Source organism: Maniola hyperantus, chromosome 9, assembly GCF_902806685.2.
Source record: "Maniola hyperantus chromosome 9, iAphHyp1.2, whole genome shotgun sequence".
In the NCBI taxonomy this organism is placed as follows: Eukaryota; Metazoa; Arthropoda; class Insecta; order Lepidoptera; family Nymphalidae; genus Maniola; species Maniola hyperantus.
The window spans coordinates 2,330,047-2,348,726 of NC_048544.1; the positions used below are offsets into that span (position 1 = coordinate 2,330,047).

An 18,680-nucleotide genomic window follows, 5' to 3' on the forward strand; every position below is an offset into this window, starting at 1 on the left:
TGAATGTATGCAAGAATACGCTACGCTGACCAAACACTGGTTTTAAGTAATTAAATACGAGTAATAAATTCTTACTTCTACTTTTGTTTCTGAAAAACTATCGATATATTTTAAAATATCGATACGGTAGCATCGCAAATCAATTTGACTGTCTTACACTCGTAATGTCTTTGTATGTTGATGTATATAACTTATTAGTGTGCGTAAAATGTAGTAGTGTTGAAGATTTAGATATGTGTGTGTTAATAATGACACAAAACTTTGTTGAGTGAGTGTGTCAAGTTGTCTATGTAGTGTTTCCTCGTCCCGCACCAAAAGTGACAGAAATTTTTATTCGTAATATTAGGCGCGTTACAAGTCCATAGGTTAGATCGTCCAAGACCTAGAACCATACAGTAGCCGGTAAGTAATATTGTATATCGATCTTTAGAATGAGACTTCGGCTTGTAGAGCGTTGTCTCTGTCACTCTATATACCTATGTGATGTGACATTTTTGTCGGTCTCAACGACAGAGACAACGCTTTACAAAACCGCTATCTCTTTATAAAGGTAAGGATGTACAATATTTTCTGCAGCTTACCGTACCTATACCATACCATGGCTTATATAGGTATCTTACTTATTATAAGTTTATTTGCCGTCCTTTTTCTTAAAAGTATCCAAAACAATCCAAAAATTATCTTTTGCACGTTACCTATTGCCAAAAACATGGGTAGGTATTTATAACTTTGTCCTTTTGAGGTACAGAATTTTTAACTTTTGTCCTTTTGAGGTATAGAACCCTAAAAACCACATATTGATTTTCACTGAGACCTAGAGGTAACTACTATTATACATATATTCTATGCCTAGAGGTACAATTATTATTTTTACATTTTTTTGTGCGCCTACGGGGCTTAATCCAGCAATTGAGCGAAACTATACTTAGCAAAACATTATAGTTTTACTTTTATACAAACAAAGTGACGTAATAATTTTACACAAAGAGTAGCAAAATAAATTGATATTAACATCGCACGGAAGTTTCTAATTGGGTGCTCATGATCCTGCCCACCTCATCGTCATGGTGGGCTATAAATTTACCTGAGTATTTGAAGCCGTATCATATTTAACAAATAACTTAATAGTTTATTTTAACGTTTAAACTATCGTGAGTGATTTCTGATATAATATCTGTCCCGGCTTTACTGATGTGTTTAGTCGTGAATGAGTTAGGGACAGATATTATATATTATAATAGTTTATTATAAGTGAAATTTATAAAAATCCTGCCTTACCGGGGGTCTACGTTATAAAAAAGATGTCTTTCCAGATGGTTTGAGCTGTGGTACCTTGCTAAGGTATCACAACTCAAACTGCTCTCAAACTCAAGCTCAAACTGAAACTAGATGGAAACTAGTGTTTCTTCAAGTTTAACTGAAAGTCCAAGTACAAATTTCAAAATTTTGTAACATGTTTTTTTTTCTTTTTTTTAACCGACAGCCTAAAATTATTACCAATTTTCATAGATTTGAAAAATGACGGATGTTCATAAAAACTTTCATCCCCCTTTTCAGTAAATGCCTACTTCACAAAAAAAATATTTCTACTGGGTGGTTAAGGCTGCACGTTGATATATCAGTCAGTTAGTTAAGAGAAGTTTTTTATATGTATATCTACTACAATTATTCTGAGTAGGACCTAAATGGCATCTTAACTGCCATCATCACAGCCTACTCATTCATAGAAAAAACGTAGACTATTATCTCTAGAATATATTCTATTACGAAGTAAAGTACTTAAGGTCATCGCTCATTAGAGCCACCCGGCACCCGACCGAGTATGCTTTATATGGACTTCTATAGACATACGCTCATTTCATCAACTCCGTAGCGTCAGCGGATCGCCTCGCTTGCAAGCTTTCCAAGCGCAGACTATGAGTCTGCTGAGTGCCATTGCATGGGTCCTGAGTAGACCATGCGCTGCCCGCGAGTGATTCACGCGTAGACCTAGTGCCAATCGATGAAAGACATCGAAAATTTGTGGACCACGCGATGCCAACGCTATAAATAGGCGAAGTTCACTCGTTTACCACGCGAGATTCACTGGTAACGACACGATGTCCACCCGTGGACCACCTGTCGACAACGATGAGTGGAAGGTGGTGCTGATCGGGTGCGTGGTGGGTCTAATGAGCTATGACCTTCACTCATGTTCTATTTCCTCATATTATGAACAGACAGGCAATTAGACCATGTTCAGATGTAGATAAATAGCTGTAGAATGTTTTTGTTGTAAATCCCTAACAATAAAGACATGCCACTCCACATTGACAATACAAATAAGCACTTAGCACTTCACGTGTTATAAAGCTCAACGCACACCTCCAGAGCGGACTGTAGCCGGGCGTCAGTTTGCCCGACTTCAGCAAAGTCAAAAGGAAGTGTTATGATTTTAGCAGTATATGTACTATGTACTAGCTGATCCGCCTGGCTTCGGCGATAGATGTATGTATGTTTGTTTTATGCATGTATCACCGTTGTGGCTAAACTAGTTACTAAACCGATTTTGATGAAATTTGGTACAGAGTTAGCTTAAATCCCGGGGAAGGACATAGGCTACTTTTTATCCCGGAAAATTGAAGAGTTCCCACGGGATTTTAAAAAACCTAAATCCACGCGGACGAAGTCGCGAGCATCATCTAGTCGGCTATATTGCGACGTGGATTTAGGTTACTGAAAATCGCGTTGGTATTTCTGAAAACCCTTTCTTAGGTTTACGTTAAAGAGAAACTACGTGTAAAATAAAGTTTATGGCATAATAGTGTTTTTGTGAACACGTTAAGACTTAAATTTGAGTAAACGACAGGTTTCGTGCATTTCCAGTTAGAACCGGTTCCAACTGGAACAGTCTGGTCACGGACGGGGTCTTTGAACTCAATATTGTAGCTTTTACTTTTGTTTTAAGAAACCCACTTCAAATTACTTCTCAATAAATTCAATCTTCTCCTTATAGTAATTATTATTGACATTTATTGTACCTAAGTACCTACCTACTTAATAACATTGCACGCCAAACTTCCAAAAAATATTTAACACCACTTCACGTGTATTTTTTTGCAATAAAGAATTATGAATTATGAATGAATAAGTATTTAACGCAAAGGGAGCTTACGTCCACTACCACTCACTACCTTAAATTTGATTGGATTCACAAGTCATCATCAATCGATTAACTGGGGTACTCCGGTCCAAAGGTGAGAGCAATACTCCATACCTGTTATGTGGTCGGACTTGAGCTTTTATATGTAGAGAAGCAGCCTGTGTTTTGGCGTAAAGTACGCAGGTACCTTTGCTCTGTTGAGCACCTTTACATGCCAACCCAAGTTTCGCAACCAAGCAAGACAGTTGATCAGACGTAGTTCTTCTAGGCTAGGCAAAGCTCTGATAGCCTAGCTGTTAGGACGTCGGCCTCAGTTGCCACGGTGAACGAAAACATCGTGAGGAAACCTGCATGGCTGACAGTTCTCCATAATGTTCTCAAAGGTGTGTGAACCGATCCGCACGTGGCCAGCCAGACTTTGTCCAAAACTATTCTCACTCTGAGAAGAGACCCGTGCTCTGTAGTGAGCCCGACGATGGGTTGATTATGATGAGATCTTCCAGGTAGAGTTAATTAGGAAGTTCTAATCATTCTGTAACCCTAGCTGCACAGTGCAGTGTTATGCAGAAAGATAAATCTCGTATTACGGTTTACCAGTACAGATAACGCGATGGTTTACGAGTAATACCTACTATCTAATCAATGTACAAGTAGATACCTAGGCATTAATGAGTTACTGCAAAAACATAAGTAGGTAGATAGATACTAGGTACTTCTATATAAGTACACCTTGTATATTTATCTTAAAAACCATTATTATGAGGGAATGCGGATATTTTTGCTCTTATAAGAACTTACCTTTTATAGTCTAAGATCCCAGGTCAGTCAGACATCAGACAAACAACATGATCTCGCTCGAGTTACTGTGCCTCCGAGCGGTAGATAATGGTGAGTGATCATAGGCAAACCACGTCAACTATAATAGCTACCCACTGGCTACTTATCTAAAACAATTACATAACTTTAGCAATGATGAGTCAATTTGATTCCTATTACGAAAAACATAAAACATATTCCTCTCCAAAATGTTCCATGCTCGTCAAGTTCTCTAGGTACCTATCCATACATCCATACTAATGAAACATTATAAACTAGCTGATGCCCAGTGGCGTGCAGCTCATAGAGGCATAAAAGCACTGCTTACCCAAGAAATAGTTACCCTAGTTGAAATAGCTTAATGCTCAATGTAAGTAGGTACCTTCCTAACTACTGCTTACCCTGGCTTTGAACCCTGTGCACGCCACTGCTGATGCCCGAGTACCTACGGGATTAAAAACCTAAATCCACGCAGAGCAAGTCGCGGGCATCAGCTAGTGTTTAAATTTATAGCATCAGTTACTGGTAAAGTACATATGACTAACTCCCACATACTTTTATTAAAGTCTCCCTTTAGCTAAGTGCATAAAAAATACAAAACTTGTGTTAATAAAATGTGACTGAAACAGTAGTGACAAAATGACGAGTCTATTCCGCAAAATGGGTCGGTTCCGTAAGAAGGACAGTGGGAGGAACAGTGTATATTCTATGGTGTCCTGCAGCGACCTGACGCCCGGCAGCCTGGAGGTGTGGGTGGACCTGCCGGACGCCATCAAGTACGACCCGGCACTCGCGCCCTTCAAGCAGCTCTACGAACAACACCATGGTAAGCTAACTTAGCGACCTTTTTAGGGTTCCGTAGCCAAATGGCTGAAAACGAAACCCTTATAGATTCGTCATATCTGTCTGTCTGTCTATCCGTCCGTATGTCACAGCCACTTTTTTCCGAAACTATAAGAACTAAACTGTTGAAACTTGGTAAAGTAGATGTATTCTGTGAACCGCATTAAGATTTTTACACAAAAATAGAGAAAAAACAATAAAATTTGGGGTTCTTCATACTTAGAACTGAAACTCAATTTTTTTTGCATCAAACCCATACGTGTGGGGTATCTATGGATAGGTCTTCAAAAATGATATTAAGGTTTCTAAAATCATTTTTTTCTAAACTGAATAGTTTGCGCGAGAGACACTTCTAAAGTGGTAAAATGTGTGTGTGTGTGTCTCCTGTAACTTCTAAAATAAGAGAATGATAAAACTAAAAAAAAAATATGAAAGACATTCATACAGACAGACGAATGTATAAGGGTTCCGTTTTTGCAATTTGGCTACGGAACCCTAAAAAGCCGCCCAAGTGCGATTCAGAGTCGCGCACCGAGGGTTCCGTACTTACTACAGTTTTATTTTTTGGCAGGTTTGTAGTAGCTGATCAACCAGCCGTGGGACCCAGCAACACCATATCATCGGCATAACTAAAGTTGTTTACACACTATCGTACAATTTTCCTATTCTTACAATTTACAACATCTATTTCAATGTATTATTTCTTATTTCTTCTTTTATGTCCTAAATCACTTTAAATTTAAAAACTTTAAACACTTTATTTCATTTTATTTATCCATTTACTCGCCAACTTTATATTATATTCTATGCCACTGACGTTTAGGTAATATTTAAAAGGCGGTCACTGAAAATCAGCGTTGGGGCGTCTGGTACGGTCAGATATTTGCTCTAGAGGTTTGTGTCTGAGGGGCCCGACGTCTCAACACAAGCTGAGTGGCCTACCTGTTCGAGGTGTTGCACTGCTGTACAGGACGATATTGCCTACACCATGTACCACCTATATACCTCGAAAAAACGTTATTCTATTCTATTCTATTCTATTCTAAACGCCGTCTATCCAACACCCTACTGGCTTGACGCTGAGTTCCATTATCAGCCCATTCATAATTTCTAAAGTGTCTCTGGTCTGGTCTGGTGTGAGGCTTTGTTCGAGGCTAACCACGCTATTTATCGTTTCGGAACGATACCTCATAAGAAACCGATTAGGAGTAGATTTGGGTTTTAAAAAAACTGCTTTACTCTCTTCAAGTTAGCTCCCTTTCATCTAAGAACAGGTGAGGTCGCATTCAAAGGCTAACATCGAATAAAAAAGTGTTATCAGTATATTTTTTATTCAGGTAAATTGGAGTCTACACCGGTCACACCTATCACACAAGAAGGGGACAGAAATATATTTAACAAGAAATCATCCGACCCAGTGATCGATGATAACGGATCCACCGATAGAAATACTAACAACAAAGAAATTGATAATAGGTGAGATTTTTTAGATAGATTCTGTTGTTTTTCTCTAAAGAGTATCTGCATCCTTTTCTTTTTAACATTGCTAAAAAAGGACGGAACATGATTAACATCTAAAGACTAAATATTAGTGCACGCCACAAAAAACTGGCATCTAAAGTCACGAGGTTCGACGGCTCTAAATTAAATTTAAAACTGTCAAACTTTGCCTGTTCTTCTTATATTACATTAGTAAGAAGAGCGCGAAGTATGTTTGTTTGTTCTTTCTTCACGCCCTAACTAAGCAACCAATAGACTTGATTTTTAGCATACCTTTATTACCTAGAGATACTTTTTATCCCGGAAACACAGGAACTGTATGATTTTCAATCCAATTTAATTCCATTCGATTTCCCTTCGTGCAGACAGACTTACAGTCTATCTACACGAAGGGGAATCGAATTTTTACATATATAAAAGGGAATTTTCAGAAAAAATTCTTTTCCATCTAAAATCTACATTATATCCACCAAAACTGAAGTTATTTACTATTTTCACATGTTTATGTGTCTATCTGTCTGTCAGTCAATAACTTAACAGTTTTTTTAGGAATTTATTTATTTAGCCGCTTTTACTTACGCATCGAATGAAGTCTATATTTATTAAAATAAACGAATTTTATTTCTCCTTACTACAGGTTAATAGAACAAAAAGTGCCTGATGATGATGAAAAGAAAATCCCTCCTTCCGCACGAAAAAAAAAGGTTAGTTGGTTACATCATAACAGCTATAAACGTGCATTATAGTTACCTATTTATGTTTACAAGCGCGCAAAGTTCAAAATTATAGCCAAGTTTCAAAGCCGAGCCACAGACGAGGATTTTAAATATCCCATTGTCAATGAGCGCCAATTAGAATAACTGTTTTGAAGCTGCCATCTTGTATAGAGTGATTTTGAAGTACCGTGTAAGTTAGCAAATGTTAAAATCTGGTAATAAACTTTCTATACCATCATCTAATAATATGTAACAGCACACTCATTGACTGTCTCGTCAACGCCCAGCCCAAACCAACAATTTCAGCTTTCTAGATCCCAGGATCTAGAAAGCTGAAATTTCGCAGTTCCCTTTATAATGTATGCCTGTATTTTCTAAATAAGTACCAAAGGGTGCGAAGCTGACAGCTGTCGCTAGTATTACTATAAAACCCTATATTTACTATGGTAGTATTAAAACTGGTGATCGCATACTTTAAAAAGTATACACACACACATTAATATTATGTGAGGATTGTAAATGAAACTCTCGGCGCTATTATAAACCTCGCCTGCGGCTCGGGTATTGTTTTCAACTTAGCGCACTATTGCAATATAAATATCTATTGTTATTTAGTGTGACAGAACCCTCCGAGTGTTGAAGCTGTCGGCCCTGGTGGCGTGCTGGGCGCTGCTCACCATATCCCTGCTCCTGAACAATGAGAAGAATGACGTGGTGCTGCACACTGCTGTCAGTGTTGGAGAGGTTCAAGGTTAGTGTGACAGAACCCTCCGAGTGTTGAAGCTGTTGGCCCTGGTGGCGTGCTGGGCGCTGCTCACCATATCCCTGCTCCTGAACAATGAGAAGAATGACGTGGTGCTGCACACTGCTGTCAGTGTTGGAGAGGTTCAAGGTTAGTGTGACAGAACCCTCCGAGTGTTGAAGCTGTCGGCCCTGGTAGCGTGCTGGGCGCTGCTCACCATATCCCTGCTCCTGAGCAATGAGAAGAATGACGTGGTGCTGCACACTGCTGTCAGTGTTGGAGAGGTTCAAGGTTAGTGTGACAGAACCCTCCGAGTGTTGAAGCTGTCGGCCCTGGTGGCGTGCTGGGTGCTGCTCACCATATCCCTGCTCCTGAGCAATGAGAAGAATGACGTGGTGCTGCACACTGCTGTCAGTGTTGGAGAGGTTCAAGGTTAGTGTGACAGAACCCTCCGAGTGTTGAAGCTGTCGGCCCTGGTGGCGTGCTGGGTGCTGCTCACCATATCCCTGCTCCTGAGCAATGAGAAGAATGACGTGGTGCTGCACACTGCTGTCAGTGTTGGAGAGGTTCAAGGTTAGTGTGACAGAACCCTCCGAGTGTTGAAGCTGTCGGCCCTGGTGGCGTGCTGGGCGCTGCTCACCATATCCCTGCTCCTGAGCAATGAGAAGAATGACGTGGTGCTGCACACTGCTGTCAGTGTTGGAGAGGTTCAAGGTTAGTTCATTGTGCACCCCTTACTTCTAACAGGCCGGGCTCGGGTCACGTGACCAAGTGAGACCGGTGATAATAGATTATTGAACAAGGGTCTAAAACGTGCCATTTCATACATCACTCGCTCATCCCGAGTTAAACACTTTTTTTCGGTTCGATTGCGAGGATATGAAACAGTAATACGCGACCGCGACCTGTGTGTCAACTCACTCTCCTCTACTGGTCATTAAGTATTTCTCTAGCCATGCATATTGCATACATCAATAAATCACCCACTGCGCAGGTATAAGGTAAGAGGACTTTTAACAATACTTCGAATTTGTAGACCGATCACCCACTGCGCAAGTTCAAGAATTTTTTGGCGTGGTAGCAACTGAAGCTTACAAGAATAAAGTACCAGGAGAGCATAGGAGCATAAAAGACTAGGCTCCAGGCACTAGAGAAATTTCTGCGTGACAGGAAAAGGCCTCTGCGGCGCGCTCCTTCGCTCGACAGAAAAACCGAGCAGTATTTATTGGCCCACCCCAAGACTTTATGACCCTCAAAAGCTCAAATGGGGTGATAATTCCTACTTTTGTTTCAGAATATCTCCTAAAATCAACCCAAGAAGATTTCACGGTCTCCGTCACATTGTCTGGACCATTTGCAGATTCGAAGAACAATGATACAACTTTACTGCACTTATGGCTGCACAGGTCTTCAGAGGAAGGCGAATATGCCCAGGTATATATCACTGGTATAGGTAAATCTGTCTCGTTTTATTTAACTGAACGAAGTCAAAGGGGTATAGGTATGGGTTTAATAAAAACTGCCATACCCCTTCCAGGTTAGCCCGCTATCATCTTAGACTGCATCATCACTTACCACCAGGTGAGATTGCAGTCAAGGGCTAACTTGTATCTAAATAAATAAATAAAAAAAATAAAAAAAGTACCTACTCACCGTACGCGGCCGAACGTAATGTACATCGACCTTTAGAAATACATATGTCTGCTTTGTAGAGCGTTGTCTCTGTCACTCATACCCATATGACGTTTTGTCGGTCTCAACGACAGGGACAACACTCTACAAAATCTCATTCTAAAGGTCGATGTACATTACTTTCGGCCGCTTACTGTACGCTTTATATCGGTCTCTATCTACTCATGTGGCCTTAGTCCATTCGTTTACACTTTTATCGCAGAATCGCGATGAGAGCATCTGGTATCTTCACTAAAGTAATCCTTTGCTTACTTACACACGTTATCATTGCAAATATTATTTTAATGTCTAACTTGTAATAATATCTATTTTATCTATTACAACATCGGATTTAATAAATAAACAAAGTTCTTAATTCGCAATTGTTTTAGTATGAACTAGGCTTCATACTTTTGTCCAGAAGGGGCGAATTCGCCGCGATTCGTTTCCGCATGTTGCATCTAGAAGCTTGCAAAGCGGGGGCATTCATGCCGCCTCATGTCCTTTGATACGTGACTCGCGTAAACAAAACGCAACCAAGGATCTCAACTGGCGCTAACGCCGTGCGTTATATGCGTGTGCGATTCGGGAGTCTGGTGTACATACTACGCGCGATTTACAAACGTATTTTTAATTACAGTTTTATTATAAGTATTGATAATATATTTCAAGCGCCTCCCAACGTAAGCATCTGCGATGACGAAGAGGAAGACGCATCGGAAATGATACCCCTAATCATGCATGCCCAATTTCAACCCGATCAGTGTATGGTATCTATTAAACTAAACAAAGTATGTCACTTTGATGTGACGTCACATTTCAGTATTTCGAGTATTTCATAGAATATCGTATACTAAGTTTTGACGTTTGATAAAAAGTTACTGATTTGACTAGTTGTCAAATACCGTATTGCTGAACGAAGCAAAATCTATGCTTCTAAGAACAGTTAGGTAGCAAGAACGTAACGGCAAAAGGAACATATCTCATAAATATTTATCACATTCGTGCTTACAATGATCCGCTTGTTATACATTGTGTTTGTTTAGCATCGTGAGCATTGCTTCATTTATGCTATACAATAGCTACTATGTAATATTATACACGAGTATTAACTTACCAATGGGTTAAAATATTATAATAGTCGGACTGTCTAAAGAAAGCGCAATCACGAGTCACGACCACATATTTAGGTACCTACCTACTGTTATACCGATTTTGACGAAATTCGGTACAGAGATAGCTTGCATCCCGGGGAAGGACATATTATCTATTCTACTTTTTCCAGGAAATCCAGGAAAATTGAAGAGTTCCCATAGGATTTTTAAAAACCTAAATCCACGCGGACGAAGTCGCAGGCATCATCTAGTTTGACAAAGTTAAAATGGCGCGTGAGATTATAACACAGTCGATTGTTTTTTACTCCCACATTCAACCGAAAACGGGGAAACGGAAAAAGCATCTTGAATGCCAATACAAACGTAAATATTTGTCATCTGTATGTTTGTAAGCACCATTGTGCTATGTTGACGTTAGCATCGATGTTTAATGCTCCCATTACCGTTTTATGTGATGCTAGTATTCGCCTGTTACTTTGCCTTCAGTAGGTAGGTCTAGTTTCACTTGCATCATCATTATCTAGTGGGAGGCTACGGCCGTGACCTCATCTATAGTTCGTACCTCATACGGTGGTAGTCTTTACACAATAATTATCATAAGAAACAAAAGAAAGAAAGAAAGAAAAGACGTTTATTTTCCAAACTTTGCCACACATTACATCTTATAACTAAGAGCTGGTTATTCCGGCGCTTCTTCCACCTGAATGCTTCAAGCAAAAGAAGCGCTGGAACAACCTGTCATGTGTGGCACAACCCGAAAAACGGTCCCAACTCAGCGTTATGCTACATGCCTTACAAGAACATACCTACAGCGCTGATTTTCAGCCAGGACCCTGAACCGGGTGACGCCACGGAATCACAAACTATCAACTACCAACTGCCGTTATAGTTCAGTGCGTTCCTGAATCCAAGCAATAGCTAGATAGTGCTTTAAATAAATTCAGTTTCTATGTAAATAATGAGTACGTTCATCAATCAAATGAGTACGAATCTCATAAATTACGTGAAATAAGCGATAGTTTATTTAATTTCATTTATTGAGTCATCCGTTACTTTCAGGATTCCACGTTATGGATGATACATCTTCAGCCGGATGACGTCATCAATTTTTCCCCCAGTGCGTCGCAAACACAAACCCTAATCCTGGAGAAAATCAAGCAGCCTATAAAAGAAAGACTAAATACAACTGTAGAAAACGCTTACAACATCTCTTCTAGTGTCAATAATGGTATGCTTATAAATATTTTTATTTATATCTTTGGGTGCTTCATCATCGTCAACCGTGTTTTCTGCTGGGCATAGGTCTCTTGTAAGGACTTCCACACTTTGCGATCTTGCGCCGCCTGAATCCAGTGGCTCCTTGCAACTCGTTTGATTACGTCTGTTGATCAAGAGTTCAGGTGCGAGGTTGCCATTCCAGCACCTAGGAACCCCCAACGTTTTAGTATAGCTTTTTTGAACCATTCCATTGCCACTTCAGCTTCGCAATCCGCTGAGCTATGTCGGTTACTCTGGTTCTCCTATGGTTCTCCTACGGTTCTCCTACGGTTCTCCTACGGTTCTCCTACGGTTCTCCTCATTCCTGACCTGACTAACCAGCCTGCCCAACGCATTCATATTGGCCAAATCCTTATAATGGGACTGAAAACAAGGCCAAGGCCCCTAGTTGCCAAAGGTCTCACTATTCTTCAAACTTACAAGTTCAGAATCGGAAGGACATTCTGAAGAATTCCAAGACCTAAATTTTTCCCTAAATTTCCAGACCTAAAGAATGTAAAGTTTTCTGAAGTGTATTGTTAACTAAGAGTCGTGATAGCCTCGTGGTTAAAGACGTCTGCCTTCTATTCGAATGGTTGTATGTTCGATCCCGGGACTTTTCAGAGTTATGTATGTTTTGTGCAATTAAACATCACTTGCTTTAATGGTGAAGGAAAACATGGTGACGAAACCTGCATGCCTAAGAGATCTCCGTAATGTTCGCAAAGGTGTGTGAAGTCTGTCAACCCGCACTGTGACAGACAATGGCCTAAGCCCGTATGATTATGAGGGGAGACTCGTTCTCAATAGTTGGCTGACGATGGGTTGATCATGCTGATGAACAGGGCCGTCTTAGGCCATGCCGGGGCCCTTGGGCACACAAGAATTTGGAGTCCTGTTGGAAAGTAAAAAGTGAATGACAATTTTCTTTAATAAATTTTTTTCGCTAAATATAATTTAAAATTACAATTCGCTAATTTACTCTTAAAACTTTTTTCGGGTTAGATGTGCCTAAAATAGAAAAAAAGTAAAGTGTAGGCGAATAGTTCGGCCTTTCGGGGCCCCTTACCTTGACGATGGGGGCACTGGACACGGGCCCGTGATCCCTTTTGGTAAAAACGGTACTGATGATGAATGTGACCTCTCATTACAGGAACCAGCGTGTACCTCCGCATGAGCACCAGCAGCAACAAAACCGTGCCCCTGACGGTGAGCTACCAACTGGACCCGCTGTCCAGAGAGGACGGCATCATCTACGCGACCATACTGCTCTGCACTCTCTATATCTTGATCATTTTTGAGGTTAGTCCTTTTAATAAATGCGAAAGTGTATTTGTGTGTTGGTTTTTTGGTTTGTTGATTTGCTGGTTTGTTGGTTTGTCCTTCAATCAAATCGCAACAGAGCAAGGGATTGACGTGATTTTGCATGGCTATAGTTTAAGACCTGGAGAGTGACACAGGCTAATTTTTTCCCGGAAAATCAAAGAGTTCCCACGGGATTTTTAAAACCTAAATCAAAATAGCCTTAATTTTTTTACTTACAGATTGTAAACAGAACCCTCGCGGCTCTATTGTCATCATCCCTTGGAGTAGCAGTACTGGCACTAAGCGGCGCACGACCCTCGCTACCAGAGCTGGTGTCCTGGCTGGACATGGAGACGCTGCTGCTGCTGTTCAGCATGATGATCCTCGTGGCTATACTGGCTGAAACTGGCCTGTTCGACTACCTGGCTGTTGTTGCTTTTGAGGTTAGATACTTTTCAAGTAATCAATTAATATAATTCATAACATATTGTATGCTATAAATAGGCAGAATTTGGCTGAACCATCTTGTTTTGGAATAACATCTCCACTTTTTACCTATATTCGCAATGAAGAAATTTGTATTTGAATTTTTCTATTTTCATTTGTTCGTAATTCCATACGTTTTTATAATAAGCTTCCAGAAGACATATTGGAGATTTCATAAAACGTAAACTAATTGGAAAATCCTATTACAATGTAAAGGATTATTTGAATGATAAGAAAGCTTGGGAATGAGTTGCTTAACAGCTTTGTGTTAGTTCTAATAAGTTTAAGTGGTGATAATAAAAAGAATAATCGGCTGAGTTTGTTGTGGGCTCTTCTCAGACCTGGGTGCGTTTGGAACCCTCGTAGCTTTAAGTACGTATAAATTATCACCGCTATATCATCTTACAAATTAACAATTTTGACCATCAGTAAGCGTAAAATTTTACCTATTCTGAATAAATAGTTTGAGTTTTGAGTTTGAGTTTATAGTGACAAAGTTGCATGGAAACAATCGGCCACGCTCCAAGTCTCTTGAATAAATTTTTTCACTCAATTTCTTTAATTTTTAGTTCTTACCAAAGACAAGTTCAAATGCACACATTCTGAGCACTGATTACATCTTCATTCTCCAATTCATCTACTTTAAATAACAGCCTTTCTTCATAATGTAGACCAAAGAATATAAATTGTAGAAAGAACATAATCAGCGCCTGAAATCCAATAATCCATGCAGTAACAATTCAATTCTTTGTTGAAGGTAACGGGTGGCCAGACGTGGCCTCTGATCAACTGCCTGTGCTTCTTCACGGCAATCTTCTCCACGTTCCTGGATAATGTCACCACTGTGCTACTCATGACGCCGGTCACTATACGGTAAGATGAAAGATTTTTTAAATAAGAACAATCTATTAAATATTTAAGACGGTCAATATTTTCTGTGATTTAACTGAGGCTTTCGATTGTGTTAAAAATGAAATATTAGTCAAAAAGTACACCAAGTATTGTAGATGTAGGAGTTGCATTGGAGTTAATGAATTCTAACTTAAATGATAGAATATAAAAGGTGGACGTGAATGGAAAACGGTTTTCCAGATCAGTTGTAATAATAGGGGTCCCTTCCTACAGGGATGCATTTTAGGACTCTTTTTGTTCCTCATTTACATGAATGACCTTCCTGACTTTAGGGAGGATAATAAAGACACAGTATCGTTTGCAGATGAATGATGATAAGTATAATATAGTTAGCGTTTGCTTAGAATTTATGGATGGATGGAAATAATATAGTTTTGGGTACGGGTTTGGATTTTACTAACAACAAATTTTGGTATTTTTTTAGGTTGTGTGAAGTAATGCAACTGAATCCTATACCGGTCTTGATGTCGATGGTGATATTCAGTAATGTGGGCGGCGCTGCCACCCCCGTGGGAGACCCACCCAATGTTATAATTGCAAGTCATCCGTCTGTTTTGAAAGCGGTAAGTTTTTCAATATTTATTTCCCGCAAGTTCGTTCGCGTTGATTTAGGTTTTTTAAGGATCCCCTTAATTTCTCTAAATCCTTTCTTATTGGCGTTCTACCGTTCTAGTCCTAGAGGCACCCTCCGCCCCAAGTCATCCCAATGATCATCATGGTCAACTTATCGCTGGCTCATTACAGAGCACGGGTCTCCTCCCAGAATGAAAAGGGTTTTGGCCATAATCTACCACGCTGGCCAAGTGCAGATTGGCAGACTTCACACACCTTTGAGAACATTATGGATAATTCTCAGGCATATGCAAGTTTCCTCATGATGTTTTCCTTCACAGTTTACTTTTACTTAAAACGCACATAGCTCCGAAAAGTTTCAGGTGCGTGCCCGTGATCGAACTCCCGGCCTAAGATTAGGAGGCAGACGTCCTAAACACTAGGCTATCACAGTTTAATGAGTATTTCAGTAAAGTTTAACATATTTTTTTTAGAACATAAACTTCACATCGTTCACGCTGCATATGGGCCTCGGAATCCTGCTGGTCTGCGTGCAGACATATTTCCAGCTACGGTTCATGTTCCGAGACATGAACACGCTTCGACATAGCGTGCCCACAGACATAGTAGGTAAGACTTTTTGCTATACATAATGGCTAATACCGCGGGGTGATCACGTAAAACGTTGCAGTAGCGACAGCAACGCGACAGCAGTGCAATGCGACAGTTAATTTTCTGTCTCTCTTCTTCTTCTTCTTCTTAATATTCTTTGTGGCTATTGATGTCTCTCTCTAGCCGCTGTTTTGACAGCAATGATCGCGAGATTTACGCCTGTAGCAAGCCTGTCGCGAGATGCGTAATCACCGCGCCGGTGTCAAAAATTTTAAGAATTATCTACTACGCTACGCCAGCGAAAGCATTATGATAAGAGTTTCTCGACGGAGTCACCTTCTCCCAACCCTGAATGCACTCATAAAAATCTGATAAAAGTCCATCGAATGACTGATTGCAGATAGCTTTGAAATATCAAAAAAAAAAAACTACTACGCTATTGCCTCTACAAATTTCAAAAAGGTGAAAAATGAAACAAAATATTTTTCCTGATACAAAATATGTTAACAGAGATGCGTCAAGAAATAGGAGTGTGGAAGAGAGCCGCAGCATCCCTGTCGTCTTACTCCAGAGATGAGGACATCGTCCGACGCACTCTAGAGAAAAAAGTAAGAAATTAAAGAACCAATTTATAAAAGTTTAAATTTTTGGCATACCTCACAGATAGTTTCTTAGTTGATGGCAAAAAAAAACATTTTCTCGCGTGATTTAAGTAAAGTCAAAGTCAAATGTTTTATTCAAAACACGCTGCCCCGGCGAACTTCGTACCGCCTAACAGTCGATTCTTTTTCAGGATTTTTTTTTAATTTTTCTCTCCGTAAGAACCATCCCCGTACTTCAAGGAATATTATGAAAAAAGAATTAGCGAAATCGGTTCAGTTGTTCTCGAAATTTGCGATGAGCAACACATTTAGTGATTCATTTTTATATATAGAAAAAGGATTTAATAAATTACACTTTTTGATGGTCAGTTGTTGCATGGTATAGTGGTTATAATTTTTACGCGAAATTAAAACTAAAGCTACGAGGGTTCCAAACGCGCCCAGGTCTGAGAAGAGCCCACAACAAACTCAGATATATGATTTGATTATAATAACCTATACTCCATTTTTTTGTGCTAAGCATTCACGAAAGCTGATCTTTCAACGTGCAAAAAGGATACCTAGCTACTACAAAAAGGAAAAGAAAACGTTTAAAATATCTTAGATTTTTTTCTATTAATTTTTGAAAAAATAGTGAGTGTAAGATAAAAAGCAGGTGCGTCTGTTTCAGGTGCAGCGACTTCAGACAATTCTGCTCAAGCGCGAGAACAACAGCGGCAAAGCGAAGGCAGACCCCAACTTCTGCTCCACCCTGGCACAGATGAAACAAAAAGTAAGTTTCAGCAAAGACGTACCCCTAAACGATTTAGCTACCTATACGATGCCGCGTAGAAACCAATTGTACCCTCCAATACCCTCAAATACCAATTGTACCCATAGAGAGAAGTTAATATAATATGGCTCTCTGAATACGTGGTCCCAAACAAATTACTATGCTTGTGATTAACTCAAACATAAATAATTGAACTCAAAAAATAGTTTCAAATCTGACTTATGCTTTTAGTAAGGTACACTAAATGTGTGCGTTTGTGAGCGCTTGCTCGCGACTGATTGGTCCAACATACACGCACACTTACGTAATGCCCGCGTGTCCGACGTACTACAAGTAAAGTCCACTCGCCTTCGTGAATTGCAAGAACTGTACCCCTAAACGATTTAGCTACCAGTACAATGTACTCTATCCACAGAGAGAATTTAATATAATATGGCTCTCTGAATACGTGATCCCATACAAAATATGACTACCTATGCTTGTGATTAACTCAAACTCAAGCTCAAATCAACTAAGTATGGCCTTAGTATTTATGGAAAAACTTTTAGTACCTAACTAAACGAAATTAAAAAATTACAAATTAGACTTTTAAAACACATTCTAGGAAAAAAAGAGAAAAAAAAGTATAAAGGGAACTATGAATGTGTTTTTAAAGAACTAAAAATATTGCCTGTACATAGTAAAGTAGATTACCTAATAGCTAGAGAACATTATTTTTCAAAAAAAAATTAAAAACCCCACGAAGCTTAGGGATAACGCTAGAAGTAATAGGAAGACAAGATTCATGTTACCCAAAGTCTGTAACTACTACGGTGAAAGGTTAAGTGAATAATATTTGGTACCTAAAATTTACAACGGCATAGAGTGGTTAAGGGAAGAGAATAAGGTCAGTGAGGGGGTGCTTAAGAAAAAGTTAAAGGAACACTTCCTTAGGGACCCCCTTACTGTTTAATTTATTATTATTATTTGTTTTTTATTTTAGTTTATTTTGTTTGTTACCTCAGATTGAGGATTGATCTCTAAAGCGTTCAATTCGCTGCAGCGATCAATCCTTAATCTGAGTATAAGTTTATAAGTTAGAATATAAGTTTACATACATAAGTACAATTTAATACGTAGATTCTAGTTTTTTTAAGGAGAGCCAGCTCGCCAACAAACTGGCTCACCAGTTTGGCGAGAAAAAATAATTTAAATATTTGGTGTACCTACGCTTGTTATTAAAAAAAAAAAAAAAATTTATTCAGATTGGGTATTATTGTACCTATACACTTTCTGATTTGAACTCAAAAATAAGTTTAATTTTACCTGCTTTTCTGACTTATGCTTAGTAAGGTACGATTGATTGGTCCGACATGCACGCACACTTACGCAATGCCCATGTATACGATGTACCTAACCACAAGTAAAGTCCACTCGCCCTCGTGAATTGCAAGAACTTTTACTACTTTAATGTGTTGAAAAACATTGTGACTCGGCGCTGCTGACTATAATGCTCTACTTTACGCACTTGCAATATAAGATGAACATTTTTGTTTACAGTATCGCATCAGGGACAAACAGCTACTCATAAAATCAACAGTATGTGTAGCTTTCGTCGTTATTGTGTTCTTCCTTCACGCCATACCTGAATTACGTAA

At 39.4% G+C, this 18,680-nt stretch overlaps 1 protein-coding gene across 1 annotated transcript in view; it reads left to right on the forward strand.

Moving 5' to 3' along the window:
- Window positions 1-18,680, forward strand: part of LOC117985106 (P protein-like) — a 36,192-nt gene that overhangs the window by 12,772 nt on the left and 4,740 nt on the right. Inside the window, exons 3-16 of the mRNA XM_069501029.1 lie at window positions 4,681-4,784; window positions 6,139-6,277; window positions 6,939-7,005; window positions 7,633-7,768; window positions 9,054-9,193; window positions 11,605-11,773; window positions 12,956-13,104; window positions 13,347-13,550; window positions 14,351-14,466; window positions 14,930-15,068; window positions 15,552-15,687; window positions 16,180-16,277; window positions 16,942-17,043; window positions 18,583-18,676. Coding sequence (XP_069357130.1) covers window positions 4,681-4,784; window positions 6,139-6,277; window positions 6,939-7,005; window positions 7,633-7,768; window positions 9,054-9,193; window positions 11,605-11,773; window positions 12,956-13,104; window positions 13,347-13,550; window positions 14,351-14,466; window positions 14,930-15,068; window positions 15,552-15,687; window positions 16,180-16,277; window positions 16,942-17,043; window positions 18,583-18,676 — 1,793 coding nt within the window. The remainder of the gene's footprint in view (window positions 1-4,680; window positions 4,785-6,138; window positions 6,278-6,938; window positions 7,006-7,632; window positions 7,769-9,053; window positions 9,194-11,604; window positions 11,774-12,955; window positions 13,105-13,346; window positions 13,551-14,350; window positions 14,467-14,929; window positions 15,069-15,551; window positions 15,688-16,179; window positions 16,278-16,941; window positions 17,044-18,582; window positions 18,677-18,680) is intronic.